Source organism: Podarcis raffonei, chromosome Z, assembly GCF_027172205.1.
Source record: "Podarcis raffonei isolate rPodRaf1 chromosome Z, rPodRaf1.pri, whole genome shotgun sequence".
Taxonomy (NCBI): domain Eukaryota; kingdom Metazoa; phylum Chordata; class Lepidosauria; order Squamata; family Lacertidae; genus Podarcis; species Podarcis raffonei.
Window position 1 is genome coordinate 12,683,460 of NC_070621.1, and position 21,715 is coordinate 12,705,174.

General features: G+C 45.0%; 1 protein-coding gene across 14 annotated transcripts in view; it reads left to right on the top strand.

Moving 5' to 3' along the window:
* MAPKAP1 (MAPK associated protein 1) overlaps nt 1-21,715 on the top strand; it is a 185,212-nt gene that overhangs the window by 56,569 nt on the left and 106,928 nt on the right. For all 14 annotated transcript variants that reach the window (XM_053374364.1, XM_053374367.1, XM_053374362.1 and 11 more), the window contains one exon: nt 19,163-19,335. In XM_053374364.1, the coding sequence (XP_053230339.1) occupies nt 19,163-19,335 (173 nt within the window). The remainder of the gene's footprint in view (nt 1-19,162; nt 19,336-21,715) is intronic.

The following is a 21,715-nucleotide window of genomic DNA, read 5'->3' on the forward strand; positions in this document are numbered from 1 at the left end:
GCATTATCAAAAACACTGAGGAGAAAGGGGAAGAAGGGTCCATTTCTAATGAGGTATAGAATATAATTTTAATGAATATGTGGTTTGGAATGGATACTGATGAGCTGGAGGGGGGGAGGAGAGGGGGAGTATTTCCAAAGCAGCGGTCATTTAATTAGAACATGTTTAATTAGAATAAAAAATTTAAAAATACAATTTTACGTGACAGTCTAGTTAATCTTCTGCTTGAATCATATTGCGTTTTATTCAATTTAATTGATTTTAAGCTTTGGTCTAATGTCATTATCCTTCACTTAATTATAAATTGTTCAAAATGAAAACATGTTCGTAAGTCAACATTCTAAATAGCCAAAGGAAAGGTTGAATTGTTTTATTAGCAAAAGTATAAAATTCCTGACTTCTATAAAGAAAGAGAGAGAGAGAGAGAACACACACACCAAAATCTTCTAAGTGTATTTTAGATGGTGCTTTAAAAAATAAAAAAGGCGAGAAGTGGTTTACAATCTAGCTTCATGTTCTTGTTTTAATTTCATAAATCATTATTGATTCTTTTAGATTGCTAAGCCGTCCTTTCTTCAAGGACTCGAGGTGATGGCATTGTTTTAAGATTTCAAAAAGTTTAAAAAAAATATCCAGGAAAGATAATGGATTTATCCCAGGGCATGAAATGCACGCTGAGATGAGATCTCTGAACAAAGAGCAGTTGCAGTAGACAGCAGACCCTTCTTCCCTGATGGGCTGGTGGACAATTTCTGATGGGCAATCCAGTGCAGGCTTCACCAACATGTTGCTAGCTGAGACTGATGGGAGTTGCAGTCCAAACATCTGGAGCATGGCAAAGGATTATTTAGTGCCAGCTGGTTGCTGGGATTTTTGCAAACAATGCTGGAATTAGATAACATTGTTCGGGTTCTGTGAGGCACTAGCAGGTAAGGGGAACCTGTGGCTATTGGTTCACCTCACCTCAAAAAGGAGATTGTAGAGTTTCAAAAAGGTCCAGAAAATGAGAGCCAAAAAAGAAGAACCAAAAAGAAAAGAAAAGAAAAGGGCAGCCAAAATGACCAAGGGATGTAGGGAAAGTTTGCAGCATTTGCAACTTTATAGTTTAGAGAAAAGGTGAGTAAGAGGTGGCATGATAGAAGTTTATAAAATTATGCATTTCATGGATAATTTTCTCTCCTAACTCGTGGGCTGAATGTTGGAAGGATCAGGACAAGACAAAATAAAGTACTTTAAACAACACGTAATTAAACAATGAAAGTCACTCCCAAGTTGCTCCATGAGGGGTGTGGTGGCATGGCTTTAACCAGATTTCTCACCCTGAAGGAGGCAGGCCGGAGCTTCAACTTTATAGAGCCAGGTGGAATCCTATTGGTCTCTGGGTGTCACCTGATTCTTGCTGAGCTGGAAGCTGCAGTAGTGCTCTCTAGCTATCAACTCTGAGGGTGCTGAAGCACCGCTAAGAACAAGCCAATGGTTCCTTCCTCTAGGAACCCATAGCCTTCCAGGTGGTGTTTCACTCCCATCAGCCCTATTCAGCATGGGCAGTGGTCAGGCATGGCAGGCAATATACTCCCAACGACATGTGGAGGAGCTGCAGATTCTCCATCCCTGTTGTAGTGCGTCTTTGTCATGCAAAAAGGTACCCTGGATCCTGGCTTTCAGGGTTGCCCATTCTTAGGCCCTCTGTTGTTTCTACACTTATTTGCCTTTTCTCCAAGCTAAAGAAAGAATTGTAGGGGAAGAGAAGGCGGTTCTTCCTGGCTCACGGCTTGACATTCTTTCCACCAGCCATACATTGATTGTGGTGGTTTCCCTGCGGTGTGATTGCAGTGATGGTCGGTGGCTGCCATCGCACCAGGTGCACATAGCAGGGAAGACAAAGGGAGCCAGCTGAGCCAGGAATTGCAACTCCCAGTATTCTGAAGCCAGCAAATTAACATAGGTTAGTGGGTCAGGCTGCTTGGATAGGCAAAGACCTCTGGCAGCTTAGGAGAAGCTTCCCAGTTTGTCCTTTTCAAACTCTTTAGTACTCTTCCCTCCCTCCCACACACACACAGAGACACACACACACACACATTTATCATTACCATCGTGTCGCCACTTCCACTAGCTGAGGCTAGGTTTTTTTAGAAGATAGCAAGATCATTTCTTTTGTTACCTGCATCTTCTCCTCCAGGATCAGGGACAATAATTAAAGGCGAACATCTTTGGCGAGCAGCTGGAGTCAAATTCCAGCTGACTGCAGCACCTGCGAAGACTATACCTCTCTGCCTGAGGGGGCCATGTGGTACGATGCCAGCCATGGCTGACGCGGCGACAGTGTGTGTGTGTATGTATGCGTGCATGCGCTCCAGAGAGCGCAAATTTGCCAGCGAGTTCAGGAGCGCTCTCCTGCCCTTCTGCGAAGCTTCAGATGGCAGCCCCGTGCCAAGGAAACGGGGGGAATGTCTGGCTTAGACTAATTAGAAGGATGATTTGTGAAACGCAGGCTATTTATTTAATTAATCACAGGCACAAAGCTATAAAGCCCATATTTTAAAAATCCCTGTTAGTTTGCCATGTGGTTAGGAGATTGGGGCACATTAAAAAGTGACATGGTGATGTATTAAAAAATGCTCCGGCAAAGGTTGGCAAATGTCCTCAAGGAACTTAAGCTGTCGGCTCTCTGCAAATAGCGTAACATTGGGATATGGAGCCCATTTTGCAACATAGGGTATGTGAGAGCACATCTATCTTTCTTGTTTTTTAACAGCATCTGTTTGTTAAAGGATCACATGTCAGGTTTCTAAGCATGTTTGGGTTGTTCTAATTTATAAAGAGGAGGGCTTTTGGTTGTCACATTTCATTGCTGGGTTTGTTTGCTTCCTTCCTTGGTTGCTTAATGAAATCATAGTCTTCAACAAGGGAGTGAAATGTGAATAAATTCTCCTAAACCAGACTATCCTTTTCTGTTTTATTGAGTGCAGATTATGGTTACCCCCATTTAACTAACCACATAAACTACTGTGGTCTGGAAAGCCTGCATGGTGCAGTAGTGTCAGAGTAAGACCTAAGAACATAAGAAGAGCCCTGCTGGATCAGGCAATGGCCTGTCTAGTCCAGCCTCCTGTTCTCCCAGTTCTCTATCTCAATTTGTGGTGTTTGAGCAAAGCCATCATGGCTAGTAGCCATCAATAGACCTCTCCTTCATTAATTTGTCTAGTGCTTTTTTAAAAGAGTGGGAGACCAGGGTTCAAAACTGCACTCAGCCTAGAAGCTTACTGGGTGACCTTGGGTTAGTCACTTTCTCTCAGCCTAATGTCTCTCACAGGGTTGTGATGATAAAATGAGGATGGAGAGAGCTACATCTGTTACCTTGAGCTTGGAATATATTATATATTATAGCTTGGGATATTACACACACACACACACACACACACACACACACACACACACACACACCTTGGTTGTTTAACACCTTGCAAACGTTTTGGCTCCCAAATGCCGCAAACTGAAGGTGAGTGTTCCGGTTTGCGAACGTTCTTTGGAATCCAAACTTCCAAGGCGGCTTCCAATTGAGTGCAGGAAGCTCCTGCAGCCAATCAGAAGCCACGCCTTGGTTTTCAAACTTTTCAGAAGTCAAATGGACTTCTGAAACGGATTCCGTTTGAAAATCAAAGTACAACTACATATATATATATATATATATATATATATATATATATATATATATATCCATCTTAGCTGCTTACAGACATCCACTTTACATAATGTTGCATCAGAAACCATTGATATTTTGGGTATGAGTAAGAAATACAACATTGTGTGGGGTCACAATTGGCCTTCATTCACATTTTTTTTTGAATTAACGAAGAACCACCTTCTCTGGGAAACTGCTTATCTGCTGAGGTCATCGCTGTTTGCCCTGTTTCTGGGAGCTAGGTATGTGTTACCCTAGACAGGACCTCCCCAGTGCTGGCCCTCTTAACTGTGAACATCAAGGGACATTGATCTGGCACCAACACCAGTGCCGTCTAGACTTTAGGCCCCCATTTCCCTTGGATAGCAATTATCGACATGCACACTAATTAGCAGGAGTGCTTAGCTATGCTGCTTTATGGGGTTAGATTTCTGGGCTCTCAGTTCTTTATGCTTGCTGCATTGTATGTTGTTCCTAAAGTGATTTATTCAGCTGCACTGATGGACCAGATTTAAAAATCTCCCTCCTTCATGTCTGTCTCGCCTGTTGTCAAGGCGGTTTAGGAAAGCAGAAATGTAATAAAAACTGTGTGTCCAATAAAAATGTTCTGTGATAGGTAAACAGATATAAAATTACAGTGGATGTCTGAGATTTGATGAATCCTGGCATGTGCATATGAACACTGACAGTCTGAGACAAATTTTTGGAGTGCTGGCATTGACTGGTGTATGTTCCTGCTTGTCGTGTACACACACTAGTGAATGCTAACAATCTCATTTTGTTGGCTATCAACATTCACTGATATAGCTCTTGAGTTTTTGGACATTTGTTCTGCAGTGTGACTAGAATGAATGAATGGATGTGTGTGTGTGTGTGTGTGTGTGTTTGTTTGTTTGTTTGTGTGTTTGCGCATGCTTGTTTATATTCCATGTTGTATATAGTTCTTCCATGATCGCTTAGGTTCACTAAATTCCTGGCTGTTGGGATATATTCCCTTTGCTGCCCCCCCCCTCCTTGTTTGAGGTGCGTGGATCAGACTAAAGCTAGCTTAAAAGGACATCCAGTTTGTGGAGATTTGGGGGGAGTGCTGTAAGTCTGCTTTATGTGGTATAATAATTAACTGGAACATTAGGATGAGGGTTTGGTGTGTATGTGAAGGGAAATCTAGGAATAAAACATGAGTATGTTAATGCAGCCTGGGGCTGATGCTGGAGTCATCATTGCAATGCAGATAAAGCATCCCTCATAACTGCTGTTGCCTATTGGAGCTTCCGAAACATCTGGGCCTCTAATTGAAAAATAGTGTGGGGTGGTAGGAGGGGGGGGGAGTGAATGAGAAAGAGAAATGCCACTAAGTGAAGGCAACAATTTAGAATACCAAAATGCAAGGGGGTGTCTGTATTTACATTGTATTTAAATATTCATACTGTGTTATGCTTTGCATAACAGGAAATTACTGGGTTAAATTTTTATGAGCAGTGACAGCGCAAATGAGATAAATTAAGTGAGAAAGTTAATGGGATTTTACTACAACGGCGAGATAAATGGGTGATCCATTGTATGAAGCATTGTTTCAACACGCTATTCTGGGTTGAACTTTGTGACATGGTCCAGCAGCACTAGGCAGCTTTGCCCTTTGGGCATGATGGCTTTCAGACCATATATGGTGGCTTAGACATGTGTTGTAATAACTACTAAGAGGCCACAAGAAAGAAAGAAAGAAAGAAAGAAAGAAAGAAAGAAAGAAAGAAATGTTCCTCTGATGAGAGCAGGCTGTCTGTTGCAACTCTGCATGCTTCTCACTATTCTGGATTGTCAATCAGGCTGAGCTGGGGTTGGTAATTCTACGTTGGGTGTGATTCCTTCATTAAGTATTGCAGTCCAGCAGGGCAGCAGAGTTGCCTGTCCTTAGAGGAGGTTGCTTGTTGCTTCTCTGCATGAGTCAGTGCTTTGGGATTGCCTCCTTCTCTTAGAAGACTTGCACTGATCAGTAATTTGTATGAAAGTCCAGAAGTGGATGCCTCTCAGGTGAGGTAATTCCATTGTCTCCATGCAACATTTCATGATTTAAGAATGGGATTTTGTGAGATTTAATTTGGAAGAAAACAACACATCTCTGTAATCAGGTTGAAACTAAACTCACTTTTTATAAGATGATATCCAAATATTGGTCATATTCAGAGTAGACCCATTAGAATCAATGGGTTTGAGTAACTTGTGAGTATGAATTGGTTGACTTATGCCCACAACATTTGAATACAAGGGCTTATTGGTTTGTTATCCCAAACACTCCTGGGCAGGAATAATGGAAAGCAGGAGCAAGTTTACATCTCACTGAGCCAACTAGGAACGTCCATTAATTTCAGTAGATCTACTCTGAATGGGAGATTTATTTATTGCATTTATATCCCACTTTTTTCTCCAAGGATCCCAAGGTAGTGCACATGGTTCTCCTCCTCCTGATTTAATCTCTGCAACAACCCTGTGAGGTAGAGTAGACTGAGAGGCAGTGACTGGGCCAAGGTCACCCAGAGAGCTTGATGGCTGAATGGGGATTTGAACCCTGGTCGCAACACTAAACCACACTGCCTCATTGGATGCAACCCAGTGTTTGGCTGGGGGTTATTTGTCTTGTGAGCCCTGTGAGAACTACTTTTTGTAGGGCAGAAACTAGATTCTATTCTATTTTCCTGTTTGATCCTGAAACTAGAAAACAAAGGTGTTTCCTTTCTGCCCTCTAAAAGCAAGGGGAAGGGTGCCTTTTGCATTAAGGAAAGGGGGGAACACACCCCAAAAAGTCCATTTGTTTCTATTTCGCCTAATGTTTTACATTGTTTGTTAGGAGGTGAGTCAATGACTTGAATTAATTCTAATTACTGGAGAGACATATACTGATTGAGCAAATAAAGTAGTATGCTCATTTGCACCAAGGCCATCTAATTAAATGCTAACTTTGGATAAGCTGGATGTGCGTGAAAGATTAATTTTTAAGAGGTTTTTATGACTCACTAAATAACGATTCAGTAAAATCTTTTGCATTATATATCATTAGGCCATCTAATCTTAAAGTAATATAACATTTAGTCGCTGAACTCTATTGTACAAGAAAATGTGGTAAATTATTATTATTAACAAATTAATCATTACTCTCCCCCCCACCCCGGTGTGTGTGTTTGCTGCTGTGTTTTGGATTAAAATAAGCCTCCAGCGACTGAACTGGGGTTGGGTTTTGATGTGGGAGGGGAGGTAGAGCAGAGCCCCATCGTAAGGTCTTAGGGGCTACTGGGGAGGTGTTCAGGGTTGGCCCACCTATGAGGCAAAGTGCGACAACTGCCTCAGGTGGCACAATCCACAAGGGCAGCAGTTCTGGCCACCACCTGCTGCTGCCTACTCAGCTGTACCCCTCACACTGCCTTTACTCTGACTTCTTGGTAAATAGGAGCTGCTTACCCCTTCTTCTATGGTGGTAGTGGGGATGCCATTTTGTGGTTTGCCTCAGGTGCCAAAGTGTATTGGGCCATTATGCAGATGAACATAGATGCGCTTCTGTCCTGCATCATGAACATGAGGCAATTGGAATGGCTACCTGGAAGGCATTTCAACACTTTACCGTATTTTTTCGTGTATAAGACTAGGTTCCCCCCCTAAAAAATAATGTAAAAATTAGGGGGCATCTTATACACGGATACATCTCCCCCCATTTTCTTAAACCTGAATCCCCCAAAATAGGGGGCATCTTATACATGGAAAAATACGGTAAGTCAGACATCATTGCCTTAATTCAGGCAATGCCCTCTAGATAGTACTGGGAACTACAGTTCAAGCATAGCCAATGGTCAGGGATGATTGGGAGTTGGAGCCTAGCAACATCTGGGGGAGCATAGGTTAAATCAAGTACCCCTTCAACTTACTTGCCTTCAAAATGAAAGACTGATGGTACCATAAGTGATGGATGCGTAGTACTGTTAATACATTATGGACCACAGTCCTTCAGGAAATAAGCTGGATCACAAAACAAGCTTTGTTCCATGCATGGCACAATTGGCCTTATTCACTATTTTTAAGGATGAATAGAAGGATCTTCTGCATATAGAACTGATCGTATTTCGTCTATTGGGTTTCAATAGTTTGCAGTTGTCTGTGTGGAGACAAAAGGTTTGGACTTTGACTTTCATAGAAAAGCTGACCAACAGTGGCGTAGCGTGGGGGGTGCCAGGGGTGCCGGCCGCACCGGGCGCAACATCTGGGGGGGGCGCGAGTCCAGAGGGCCCAGCCGCGTCGTGCCCTCGGCCCGCCCCTATTGTCAGAGCGGCCGGCCAGCCTCCGCCTGCTCCTACCTTGCCCACCCGAGGACTGCGGCAGCGCCCGCCCCCGTGGCCACCTACCCCCGCCTCGCCCATTGGCTTGCCTCCCTCGGCCCCGCCTCTCTCCGATGGCCGCGGGGGTGTCCTGCTCGGCGCCGGCGCCTTTTTTCAGGAGGTAGGGAGGCTGGACGGGGAGGTGGGGTCGGAAGCGGGCAGAGAAGGAGGGGAGCTCATAGCCAAAAGGGCTGCACCGGCCGGCAAAGGGCCGGGGAAAGTTTGGAGAGGAGAAACGCACCGTCATGATTTCCCGGTGGAAGCGGCAGGATTAGGGATGGCGAAGCGTAATTACGCACGAATTTCGCTGGGTGAGAGCTTCGGGGATTGATCGGCGGAAATGGGAATCAATTGGAATATGAGAAAGAGAGAGAGAGAGGGACCATCATTCATAGGCATAGATTTGTAGGGTTAGGGGGCGCAAATCCACGGGTTAGGGGGCGCAAATTACTTGCCTTGCCCCGGGTTAGGGGGCGCAAATTACTTGCCTTGCCCCGGGTGCTGACAACCCACGCTACGCCGCTGCTGACCAAGCAGTTAAGGGTATTAAATGTATGAAAAATTGAAAATTATTTTGTATAATTATTCTGAAAAATCATTTTTGTATAAATTTGATATGGTTTTATAATAAGTGTATTAGAAACAGATTCCAACATGCAACCTCTGGCAACGAATGTCCAATTATGGCAGGGTATATTTGGCTAACCTCTGTGTCTTATTCTCATGAGGGGAATGGGGATTACGCTAGTTGCATAGGGGCTGCTTGTGTTGCTTTATAGGAAAATTAAATTTAAATGTTTATTTTTTATATTAAAAAACCACTGTTGTGGTTTCTGAGTAATCCCATATTAATTTATTTCACAGTACTTATATATCATTTGATTATTAAAAAAATATAAAGAAACAAAGCAATTTACAAAAGAATGAAACAATAAAATTATCAGTGAAAATAGCACTTAAAAACAACTATTTAAAACCTTCAGAAACAATTAAAATCAACAATAAGCTAAAAGCCACGTCTGGATAGGTTTGCCTAACTAAAAATGGTTTTAGCAGGTGCCAGAAAGAGTACAGTAAAAGTGCCTGCCTGAGGTCAATAGGCAGGGAGTTCCGAAGTATGGGCACTCCCATTTTATAATTTATACATTGCTTACATGCCAAAATCGCTTCTATGTTGTTCATAGAAATTTAAAATCCTCACATGATTAAAAAACACAATAAAACTGTCAGAGGCTCAGGAGCAGAAGAGCAGGGGAGAGAGCAGATAGAGAGCGGAGGAGAGGAATCAGAGGGGAGCGTAGGGGAATATGACAGTGGACCGAGAGATTCCATGAGCTTCTCCAGCGAATCAGAAGATTCCCAGGAGAGGGCGCCTATGGTAAGGGCGAGGCGAATCCCAGAGGGGACGATCCATAAACAAGGAACCAGAGGGGAGTCCCAAAGAAGCAGCGGAGGAGTAGGGCCAGTTTCCCCACCAGAGCACAGTGGGGGGGAAGAGTCACATGAGTCAGGACCAGCTTCTCCTCCATCGGGGAGTGGGGAGACGGAGGGAAGGCCAGGTCCAGCTAGCCTCCCCGAAAGGGGGAGCAGTGACACAAGTGTAACGGTCAGAAGGAAAGTGGGAGGCTGCGCGCGCGCGCCAAGTTCAAATGTGGAGGAGCGCGGGACAGCAGAAAACCCGGATTGGGAGCCAGGTCCTAAAGCCCGAAAGAGGGGGGGGGAGGAGTCGGGAGAATCAGCGTCAGAAGAATCTCGGAGGGCAGAGACTCCGACTAGCAGAAGGACCCAGAGAAAGAAGGAACAGAGGAAGAGGTGGAGTAAAGCTAGAATCTTAAGCTGGTGTCAGGGGGGCGGAGATTCAGATGGGACTTCTACGGTCTGACGGATAGATGTAGCGTTGCGCGCTGCACGTCTGGAAATGAGACTGAACTTCAATAAAGACTTTTAAACTTGAGCAAGAAGCAGCGTTGGTCTTGTGTGAGCTGGGACCTTGGGCAGCGCTGACAAAAACAATTCCACCCGAACCTTAAAAATGTCCATTATAAAAATCGACAACAAGAGAAGCCTATTTAAGACGTAACAACTATATTGCAATGGTTAGCTCAGGAAGTTCAATTTCAGGAGGGCACTTGCTTAAACAGGTGTGTTTTCAAGAGCCGGCTGGATGCCAATATCGATGGGGCCTCTTGCAGGACCCCCCCCCCCAACTTCCCTGATTCTACCAGGATATCCTGGATTCACAGAAACATTGCCGGCTTCCCTTTGGATCTGGGAATGTCCTGCTTTCCCCACTCCAGAACCGCCACTGAGCTCTGGGAGGAGGGTGAACCAGCCGAGCCTTTCCATGGCCACTGCTGTTGGCTTCCTCCCTTTTGCCACACATAGCTGCTGCTGGAGAGCAGGCGAGAGGGGAGAGGAGAGGCCATCGCTATCATAGCACAGCCCCAAGTGATGTGCTGGAAGACGGGTCCCCAAACTAAGGCCCGCAGGCCGGATAAGGCCCGAGGGACTCGTTTATCCGGCCCTCAGCGACCCTCCCTCGCTGCCCGCTCTTACCGGCGCTGCGCTGCACAGCTGCCCACTTCCGGGTTGGAGGAGCACCGGAAATAGCTTGTGCATATGCGCAAGCATTATTTGCGCATGTGCAAGCATTATTTGCGGTGCACATCCGGGGCGTAGGAGGCCCGTGCACATGCGCACAAGCTATTTCCGGTGCTCCTCCAACCCAGAAGTGCGCCGGAAATAACGTGCACATGCGTATTGGCACGTGCTCCCCCGCCCTCTGCCCCGCCGTGCAATCGGCGCTGGAGACACCGGCCTGAGGCGCGGTAAGTTTGCTGACCCCTGTGCTGGAACCAGCAGCTCTGGCCCTCCCGCTCCAGAAAACCGCCAGCATGGCCAGCGCTGCGAGGATCATCTCCCTGCAAAGGCTGCCCTTGCCTCCCTGGCATGCTGAAGCGAAGCCCAGTGGAGGAAAGGCTGGCGATGCTACCACCACTGCTCCTCCGCTTCCACCCCCAGGCCATGCCTGATCCTAGGAACTTGTGAAGGACTTTCTAGAACTTTCCCAAGGAGGTGGCCCCCTGTTCCTTCTCTCAGGTAGAGAGGCAGCCCCCCTCTGAGCATATGCCAAAGGGCAGAGCAAGCACCTTCCCCCTGGGTTTTTCTGACCTCTGCTTCAGCATCATGGCTGAGAACTTCCTCTACGAGTTAAAAGAGCTTGTTAGGCCTAGTTGCAATTTGTTCCGCCCTGTGCTCTTGTTGAGCTAGTTATTGCCACCGTTTTTGTTTCCAGAGCCTTCTATTTTAGTGTTGCCATATCTTAAAGAGCAAAAAAGAGGACAGCCTGAGCTGGGGAAATAGGCGTGCGGGGGCCACTTCCACGCCTGTGCACCTCTTTCCCCGGCTCGGGCTGGCAGCAGCTGTAGCATGCAGAGAGCACAAGCCACTGGAGCCCATGCCCAAGGCCTAAATAAATACACTGGTACCTCGGGTTACAGACGCTTCAGATTACATATGCTTCAGGTTACAGACTCTGCTAACCCAGAAATAGTACCTCAGGTTAAGAACTTTGCTTCAGGATGAGAACAGAAATCGTACTCCTGCGGCGAGGCGGCAGGTGGAGGCCCCATTAGCTAAAGTGGTACCTCAGGTTAAGAACAGTTTCAGGTTAAGAACGGATCTCCAGAACGAATTAAGTTCTTAACCCGAGGTACCACTGTAAAAACCCCAAAACCCAAATATTTCCATTAAAATATAAAATTCCCCCTGGATGGTCCCCCACAAAGAGGACATGTCTGGGATTGTCGGGACGTATGACAAGCTTATAAATCTATTTCATTTCTGCCCAGCACTTTGCTGTGTACATGCAGGTCTTGCTTTCCAAACATAGTGTGTTCCCAGGAAATTGTTCATGGGGGGCATTCGCGTAATGAGCTGGTGATTTTCATTATTTCCTATGGAAACATTCCTAATCTGTGATTTGTCCAGTCTCTCCCCGCCTACCCTCCGTGCTTTCTGCCAGGAACTACTGCCAATCAGAAGCCTAACAAAGGCAAAACTGATTACAGTGGTGCCCCGCAAGACGAATGCCTCACAAGACGGAAAACTCGCTAGACGAAAGAGTTTTCCGTTTTGGAGGTGCTTCGCAAAACAAATCTCCTATGGGCTTGCTTCGCAAGACGAAAATGTCTTGCGAGTTCCTGCGGGTTTTTCCCCCTTTTTCTCCCCTTTTTCTAAGCCGCTAAAAGCCGCTAATAGCGCTAATCCGCTAATCCGTCAATGGGCTCGCTTTGCAAGACGAAAAAACTGCTAGACGAGACTCGCAGAACGGATTCTTTTCGTCTTGCGAGGCACCACTGTACAAATCTCCCCCCCCCACACACTCCCTTCCTTCATGCTTTCTGATAAAAATGGCTGCCACCAACCAGCAAAACACCAAAAAGTTAGAAAGTGGGCAAACTCTGGCTGTTCTGAATTTGAATCAGCCATTTGGGTAGCAAAGTTTGGGTCTAATTCTTTGCATTCAAATAACTGAGATTTCAGATAACAAGCGTTCCAATAGTGGGAGCTGCATGTACCTATGACAGAGCAAGACACTTTCAAAAAAATACCGGTGGTTCTTCATGGTCTCTGTGAAGGCCCTCATATGTCTTCTGTACGACAGTTCCCATCCTAAGAGGGCTGTTAATTTCTTATGTCATTGGATATAACCCAATGTTAGTTCCACTCAGAGTAGACCTATTTAAGTCAGTGCTCATAGGTGACATAGGTTCATTAATTTCAGTGGGTCTACTCTGAGTAGAATCTAGTTGGATATTACCCTTTTTTCTTGTTGAGATGCTCTAGCTTGATAGGTGTAATGGAAAGCAGAATGGAGAATGAATACATTCTTCTGTGGATTTTCATTAGGAGTTAGCATTAAATCTCCTAAGAACTCCTTTTATTGTGTGGATGAAGTCTAAAACTGGTAACTCTTCTTTATAGGTCTTTAAAAAAAAAAGCCTGGTTTTATATTTAACACGTATTGATTTTATCCTATAAAATGATTGAATAGCCGTCCCTGAAACTGCTCTGTGAGGCCGACAGACCGGATCCAGTGTCTAAATTGTTTCCTGGCTGCTGTCGTCATAGTGGAATTTGGTGTTTTATAATTCTAAAACCCGGGAATGTTAAATGAGCTTCCTAATCCTAATGAAGGCAGTGGAAAGAGAACGCACAGTATTCTTGTTGCAATCTTAACCATTCCCCTTTGTGGGGACCTCAGTAGTGAAGCCCCTCAGGTGCTTGAAATAATCTGGTGAAACTTGAGGATATATACATCCCTGTGTACAGTAGTGTTGTGGCAAATACAGAAGTGTGGAGTCCTGTCATGATAGCCATGCCTTTTCAGATCCACACTACTTCTAAAATGATATAATATTAGTAGTAGTAATAATGATGATGATGATAATACAGTGGTACCTCTGGTTGCGAACGGGATCCGTTCTGGAGGCATGTTCACAACATGAAAAGAACCTAACCCGCAGCGGCGCGTTTGCGCACGCGTGGGTTGCGATTCGCCGCTTCCAAGCATGTGCATGACGTCATTTTGTGCTTCTGCGCATGCACGAGCGGCGAAACCCGGAAGTAACCCTTTCTGGTACTTCTGGGTTGCCGTGGGACGTAACCTGAAAGAACGTAACATAAGCAAACGTAACATGAGGTATGACTGTAATGTATGCATTGAACAGATCTCAGAGTTCTGCCTTTCAGGGAAATCTACTATTTTCTGTGCACATACATGAGCAAATGATTTGAAGTTATGCGACACTCCAATATCTTCTTTCACTGTGTTTTATGCAAAGTTCCACTGGGTGTTACAAAACTTGCACACCATTCTCTTGAAAGTGAAGAACCTTGTATTTTCAGGGTTTCTAAGAGTTTAGTTTTGGAGCATATCGTGGCTAAAAAACTTCCCTTTCATGCTGATTGGGCAGCTCTAGTATGCTGGAGACAGGAACCCTGCTGCGGAAATAGTCACAGGTCATTGGCCCCTGTGACCCTGGAGAACTACGACACAACTGCCTCCATACTAGTAATGGGAGAGCTTCAGTTTTTCTCAGTGGGTGGTGGATCACATCTTTATACTCTTGCAAATTCACACACACACTGCATCAATGTTTCTCAGCTTATTCTTTTTGAAATAATTTTGATTAGATTTTCAAGAAAAAGTAAATGCATAAGCAATTATATGTTCAATAAAATATGCTGATGCAATTGCATAACATTGTTCATTTTTCTCAGCTTCTGATAAGCCAAGGCACACCTTTTCCCCCTTTTTCTCCCAGTTAAAAGTGACTGCACACTTTATTTATTTATTACATTTATATCCTGTCTTTCACCCATCCTGGAATTCACAGCGGTGAATGTGGGGACTCCTTTGCCAGAGGAGATCCACTTGGTGTCATCCTACGTGATCCTCACCTCCTGAAGGCTTGCTTGCTCTTAGCAGGCTTTTAAAATTTATCTGGCTGGTGGATTTTTCTCTGCTCTATTATGTCTGCCTCATTTGTTTTTATTGTAATTTGTATTTTAACTGTAGGGAAGAAGAGTGTTTTTAATGTTGTTTTATTCTGTGAGACGCTGTTGAATTTCTTCAGATGGAAAGGCAGAAGATAAATTACCTAAGATAAATATTGGGTTCCTAGGTGGTCTCCCATCCAGACACACAGACCAGATCTAGACCTGCTGAATTTCAGCTCATCATGATCACAGCAATGCTACTTTGTTCTGATTCACGCAGTTCCTTCCCCATTTTATCCTCACAGCAACCCTGGTAGGTAGGATTGGCTGAGAGATGGAGTGTAATAGCTGAGTGGGAATGTTTGGTCCTAGTCAGACACTCTCACCACTACATCATACTAGTGCCATGGGCTGGCTGAGTCAGGACGATACAGATGGAGGGTTTGCCAAGGACCCAGGGGAGGACTAGCAGATATGTGTGTCTTTGCTGGGACTTGGGCAGCCTGATAGTGAGGATCCTGGTGGGAGGGGTCCCTCAATCTGCTCTCATGAGGTAAGAGGACCGTACCAGATCAGGCAACCAGCCCATCCAGCCCAGCATCCTGTTCTCGCAGGGGCCAGCCTGTGGGAAACCAGCAAGCAGGATTCGAGCACAAGAGCTCTCTCCCCTCCTGTGGTTTCCAGCAAATTGTATTCAGAAGCATTGCTGCCTCTGACTTTTGAGGCAGAGCATAGCTATCTCTGCAACAACAGGCATTTACAGTGCCTGTTGTGCCACCCACCCTGGCACCATCATACACTGGGAACAGCCCAGCCTTTCCATAGGGGAATGTTCTTGTTAGAATTCCTGCTCCATGATTACAGTCATGGGATTGTTGTCTATCACATGACGGTGTATGTTTTGACTCCACAGAGTGGGAAGTGACGGCGACAGGATGTTTGTGTTACTATGTTCCATGAAGTGGGACTATTGCCCTTTGTTCATTCTCTTTGCTGTCTGATGCTAGAGAGAGAGGGAGCCATGTTTCAGTGCTCCATGTGTGTTTATATGTAAATAAAGTAGATTAGCCAAAATGCTGAGTTGCTGATGTCTGTTACGCAAGCTGCAAAGACTCTGCGGATCCCTAAGTGTGCCGATGTCTGTTGGCATCGGTCGCTGTGATGTTCAGGCAGAAGAAAGCTTTTGAAGCTCCCGAATGATCGACCAGGAGGGAGGGAACATGCCAGTCAGGCATGTGTCTCTGCCAGGGTCCTACTCGAGAGTAGGGGGCTTCTGACAGTTCTCCCAGGCCTGGATGCCTCTCACCTACGTCTAGGAGGTGCCAAAGCAAAAGGGAAAGAGGCTTTTGCCTACTAGGCATAGTGAGAGATTGCGGAACACTTGCTGCACTAAGTGGTGCCCACCCCATTCCTATATATAGGGTAGTGAGGGGTTGTGTTGGATCAGCATCCAAAGCTTGGGGAGTTAACAGCACCTGCCTTTGTTGCAGCTGTATTTAGGATTAATTATGTGTGTTGCCTGAAGTGCCTTAAGCCAGCAATTTGCATATGTACAGCAGCAAAATCTAAACATTGAAGCTTTTGGAAAGAATCCTCCTTTTAGCCTTCGTTCATCAGTAACTGGGAGCCAGGACTGCCGACTCCTCTCATGGTGGAAGTCCTTCTGACACATGAGCATGCACAAACTCTCCACACACTCTTTTATTTGTTACTTCCATTCATTGCAGATCTGCAATGGCAATACTGTGTACATTAAAATAAAAATTAAAACAAACATTTGTGGGATTTTCAGCCATGACCCTCAGGCACCGTTTGTCACTCCTATGTGTATATAATGTGTCAATTCTCATTATATAATGTAATGTGCCTGATAACTTACTTTATATAGGCTGCGTCCTGTGTCAAGATGAAATAATTCAAGATGAAATAATTTTTTGGCAAATTAACTGCCACAGGTGACAGGTCAGGACAATGTTACTTTTATTGTCCCTTTTACGCCTACTGGATTTATTGGCAGGTTTGAAGGAAACGCCAAATAGTGGGCACCCGTGTACTAAATGGATTTCCCATCTGGCTTCTTACCAAACCTATTAATAAAGTTTGCCAGTACTTGACACATGAGAGGGATAGTGTCGTGTAGTGGTTAGAGTGCTGACCTAAGACCTGGAGGACCAGAGTTTCAGATCCTTAAGTCAACCATGAAGCTCACTGGATCACCTTAGACTGATCACTGTTTGTTAGCCTAGCCCACCTTGCAGGAAGTTGGTAAGCAGTTAAGAGACCCTTGGATTGGCTGGGCTGAAGGATAAATCCAATGCTGGCTTCTCTTTCTGCTCCAGCTCCTTGGCTTCAGGACAGTTGGTTTGGAGACGATGCAGTAAGCCCAACAAGAGACTATGTCCTTCATTCCAGAACCCCTACCAATTCAGTGCCGCTGCCCACAGCCCAGCCCTGACAGTGGCTAAGGCCCATAGTCACCACCTTCTGTTCTCTCCCTGGCAATATGTTTTTTTTTTTTTAGAAAGGTAAATGTATGTGCTTAGCACTGCAAATCCTTTGGTGTATATGCACATCAGCAATTCAGCAGCCCCAGCACTGTCTTCGTCATCTTTCCATAGAAAAGATTAACGATGATAAAGCAGCGAAGGCCCAATTTTCAACTTGAGCCTTCCAACATTAGAATGATATAAATAAGAATCATAAATCCGTTGTTCCCGGTTACAGTATTCCCTTGGCATCCTGGATAGAGCAAGGGATGGGTTCCTGGCTTTTGCAGGGGAGGGTGCAGGGGCGGCGGGGCTGGAGAGAAAGAGATTCACTGTCTGTTGATGACATGTTAATTCATGCAACTTCTTTGTCGGCAGGAAACGAAGGAATGCACTTTCTGCACTTTCAAACATTAATCACTTGCCGCTTCTTTCCTTGTCTTCTGCTCCCCCTTGTCAGAATTTGTATAATGCAAGCTCCTTGGAGGCAGTGACCTAGCATTTTAATTTATTCATATATTTTGCGATGTAGAATTTCTGTGAAGCACACTGTGCTTATGGAAACTGTTAATGATAAATTTATTTCTTTACCTGGAGACTAGAGCAAGGGTCCTGCCACAGTAAATAAAACTGCTTGGTTAAGCTAAAACAGATGAGGGACCCTTGGGCTTCCAGATGTTGTTGAACTACAACTCCCATCAACCCTACCAAGCATGGTCAAATGGCATGGGATGGTAGAAGTTGTTGTTCAGCAACATCTGGAGGGCCAAATATTTCTCATACCTGCTTCTGCCTGGACCTCAATCTGCCTGGACCTGCAGACATGCTGCTGAGAGTAGTGCAGGGGTTAGGACCCTGGGCGGGCAGGCTGCATTGATAACATCTGCTGACCCAGCTTAAAGTGCCCCAGCAGCACTATAAAGCCAGCCAGCCTTGGGGATGGGGCCACCACCGAAGGGGCGACACCAAAGGGGGTCATCCCTTTGGGGGTGGAGCGAGCATGTGGACCAGCCCCACTTGAGGTAAGATTATTGCTTTAATGAGGGTGGGCTTTAAACTTGGGTGTTTTAAATTCAGGGGTGGTGGTGTTTTACTTGAAAAAATATGCCTGGGAGGAGAAGACTGGGAAAACAGGAGTGGGAAGCAATTGCATTCGTTCATAGCAACAGGAGGTATGGTGTGGGAGGTGGGGCAGGCCAGGTAGGGGGCACGCAGCACAGGCAGCTGGCGACTGTGCTGTGTGGCGGCCCCTCCTCTGACCTGGGGAATTGTGGTTGTCCTATCAGCCAGTTACCTACCTCTCTGAAATTATTCTGTGGAAGTGGCAAGTTGTATGTGGATATCTACATGGTATACAGTGGTACCTTGGGTTAAGAACTGAATTCGCTCTGGAGGTCCATTCTTAACCTGAAACTGTTCTCAACCCGAGGTACCACTTTAGCTAATGGGGCCTCCCGCTGCTGCTGCCGCACCGCCGCCACGCGATTTCTGTTCTTATCCTGAAGCAAAGTTCTTAACCCAAGGTACTATTTATGGGTTAGTGGAGTCTGTAACCTGAAGCATCTGTAACCTGAAGCGTCTGTAACTCGAGGTACCACTGTATATGGGAAGGTCTGTAGCACAGTGGTTGAGCACCTGCTTTGCATGCAGAAGGTCCCCAGATTCTATCTCCAGCATCTCCAAGTGGGGCTGAAAGGGAATTCTGTCTGAAACACTGGATAGCCATTGCTAGTCAGTGTAGGCATTTCTGAGCTAGATGGACCAATGGTCTGACTTGGTATAAGACAGCTTCCTATGTCTGTATGTTCCCGTATTCCTATTGCATAAAAGGAAAAGCAGAATAAATTATGCGAAACAAGTGAAATGACTCAGGTATGCATAATTCATGCACATTGCAGGGTCCATCTTTCACTGCAGAATTGGGATTGCAGAATCTAGGTTGCAGAATTGTGGTCTTTTTCAAGCACAAGGTAACCATGAGACAACCATACATGTCAGTCACCCACCCTGAGCTGGAAAGCAACCTTTTCTATTTTGTCTAGTCACTCCTTGCCAAATCATGTCTATCTGTCAGTCTCTCCTTCCCTCCCTCTCTCTCTTTATATGTATATTGAAATCTCTTCTCCTGACAGGGCCATATTGGCACCACTGCAACCAAAATCATTGATGTCTACCTCCCGCTGCACACAAACCAGGACAAACTGCAGCCCATGACTGTGGTGACCATCGCCAATGCCAAGGTGCATGACTTGATTGGGCTCATCTGCTGGCAGTACACGAGTGAAGGACGGGAACCCAAACTCAAGTAGGCCCTTTCTTTTTCTGCTTTCTTCTCCATCCCTTCCCCCTCATCCTTCTCTCTCTCTTTCTCCCCCCCCCCCCGCAGCCACTTTTGCATAATGAAATGGATTTCCACATCAATATTTTTTTTTTTTTTACAGATAAATCTTGCTGGAACACCTCCACATTTATCAATATTTCCTTCCAAGCTATGCATACATCTATATCTATTTCTCTTTCAATTAAATTACTGGGTTCCATGTAATGACAAGCATATGAAGCCAGTGTTGTATAAATGAATCATCATTTTGAGATGCTCTCCCTTTTTGGGTGTCTTGTTTGTTTGTTTTTAAAAAAGATAAATCATATCTACTTCAGTGTCACCGATACTGCTTACATATTCATGTCCAATGGGCTTTTTAACCACTCTTTCACGACTGTGGGTCAAATAAAGCTGTGCTTCCCAAACTTCTAACATAACTGAGGAGCGCTGCTTCTTATTGTGCATGAAAAGTTGCCCACAATCAAAAGACATGGGAAGTGCACAAAGGGGATAGGCAGTGTCCTCCCTCCAGACATCACTTCACAGATAAGCTAACTCAGAGTGAGGGCAAAAGTACAGAGGCTTTGGAGAACCTGGTGTCTCAGGATTGGGCCTTGGAGTTCGGCTGATTGTGACCAGACATCCTGGTACTGCAGTCTAGGTGGTGCTCTTGAACCATAGAGCTCCGCTTACTAGACTTGCGGCAGGAACAGACAGAGGTTGCACAGGAAGTGCCTAAGCCTGATTGCTTGGGAGTCCCAGTTCAAGATGTGAACACACCCCAGCCCTATACATATCTGCTTCCATCATTAGGCAGGATTGTTAGCCGTTCTGAGCCTGGCTTCGGCTGGGGAGGGCAGGATATAAATAAAAATTATTATTATTATATTGAAAGATATTTTTAAAAATATTATAAAAGTGACTTGATTGACTTGCTACAATGGGAGCAGCGGTGCCTGGCCCTGTATTAAAGGTTTATTCCCCTTAAACTCTGTGTTTAGAGTGTGTTTCTTCTCCAGGATTCAACCTTCTTCACAATCCTAAAATTCCATTGCATAATAAAAGCCAACTTTTGTGAGCAGTTGATGGGTTCTGCAGTTGCTATTACTTTTTGATCCCAGTGTGGGGGTTTTTTGTACCACTGCCCTCTTGAACTCCATGTAAACTGTTACAAAAAGTAATAGCAAGTCCTTCAAATGCCCCTGCAACAAAACCGTAATGTTTACAACAGGCCAACAGAGTGGGATTACTTCCTTGTTAGCCATCAGTTTATCCAACGTGCAGGTTACATTAACTTTAATGTGTCATTATTACTTGTTTGATATAATAAATACTTTAGCCATGACAGTGTGCGGATGGATCACCCGTAGTAAGCACTCTTGGGTGAGCTGAGTTGCAACCCAAGGTATGCAGATTAATTGGGAAAATTGCAAATCAGGTAGTCGGTGAAATAATTCACTGTCGCATCCAATCAATAAACTTTGTAAATCAACTCATTTAATTCCACACACACAAAAATGATCTATATAGATCAAGCGACCAATTAAACAATTAGCATGCGCTTTGCTATTAATTAATTTAAGCATCAGTCAAGCAATTAAAACTTCCAAATTCACCCAGCTGAGTTTAGAATCCCTCCTGTCAGACGCCAAACATTTAGGCAGATCTTCCATGCCATGCTGGAATGAAACAGAATACTGGTAAAGTGGCGACAGAGAACCAGTGGATTGATCAGAAAAGAGTTTTTTTAAAAAATAAAAATAAAAAGAGTAATTAAAAAGTAATAGTGGGTTGTAGCCAATGCTAGTCCCATTCAGAGTAGACCACTGAATATAATAGACATGACTAACTTAAATCCATTTATTCCAGTGGGTCTACTCTGAGTAGTTGGAAACAACCTATTTGTCTTGAGAGATAATGGATTGTGCCTCTGGGGCTGAAGTCAAAGTGTTGGAGAATCACAGCTCTGTTGTGGCTGCAGAGACCAGTAACTCATAACTGCTGCCTCCTGCATTGTTTTTGCTTTGTTAGCAGCACTGAAGTGACCTCTACAGGGTGCAAGCTTGGGCAGTGTGCATGAAGGTCCTAGGTTCCCGAGATAACAAGACCCCCCTCCCAGCATCGCTGGCATGGTCAAAGGAAAGCAGAGCAATACATTTGGCACCAGCTGGGCTACAGAAATTGCTGGAAGGAGGCGTATAAGACAGCATCCAACTGCCTTAGGGACTCCACTCTGTATTTATGTAGGGTTTATTTCTTTGCCCTTTCTTCTCCTGAAGATGTCCCGCAAGGCAGCGGGTAAGTCAACCCATTAGGTTTTTTTTATTTATATGCCTCTTAATACCAATATAGGCTTCTAAGC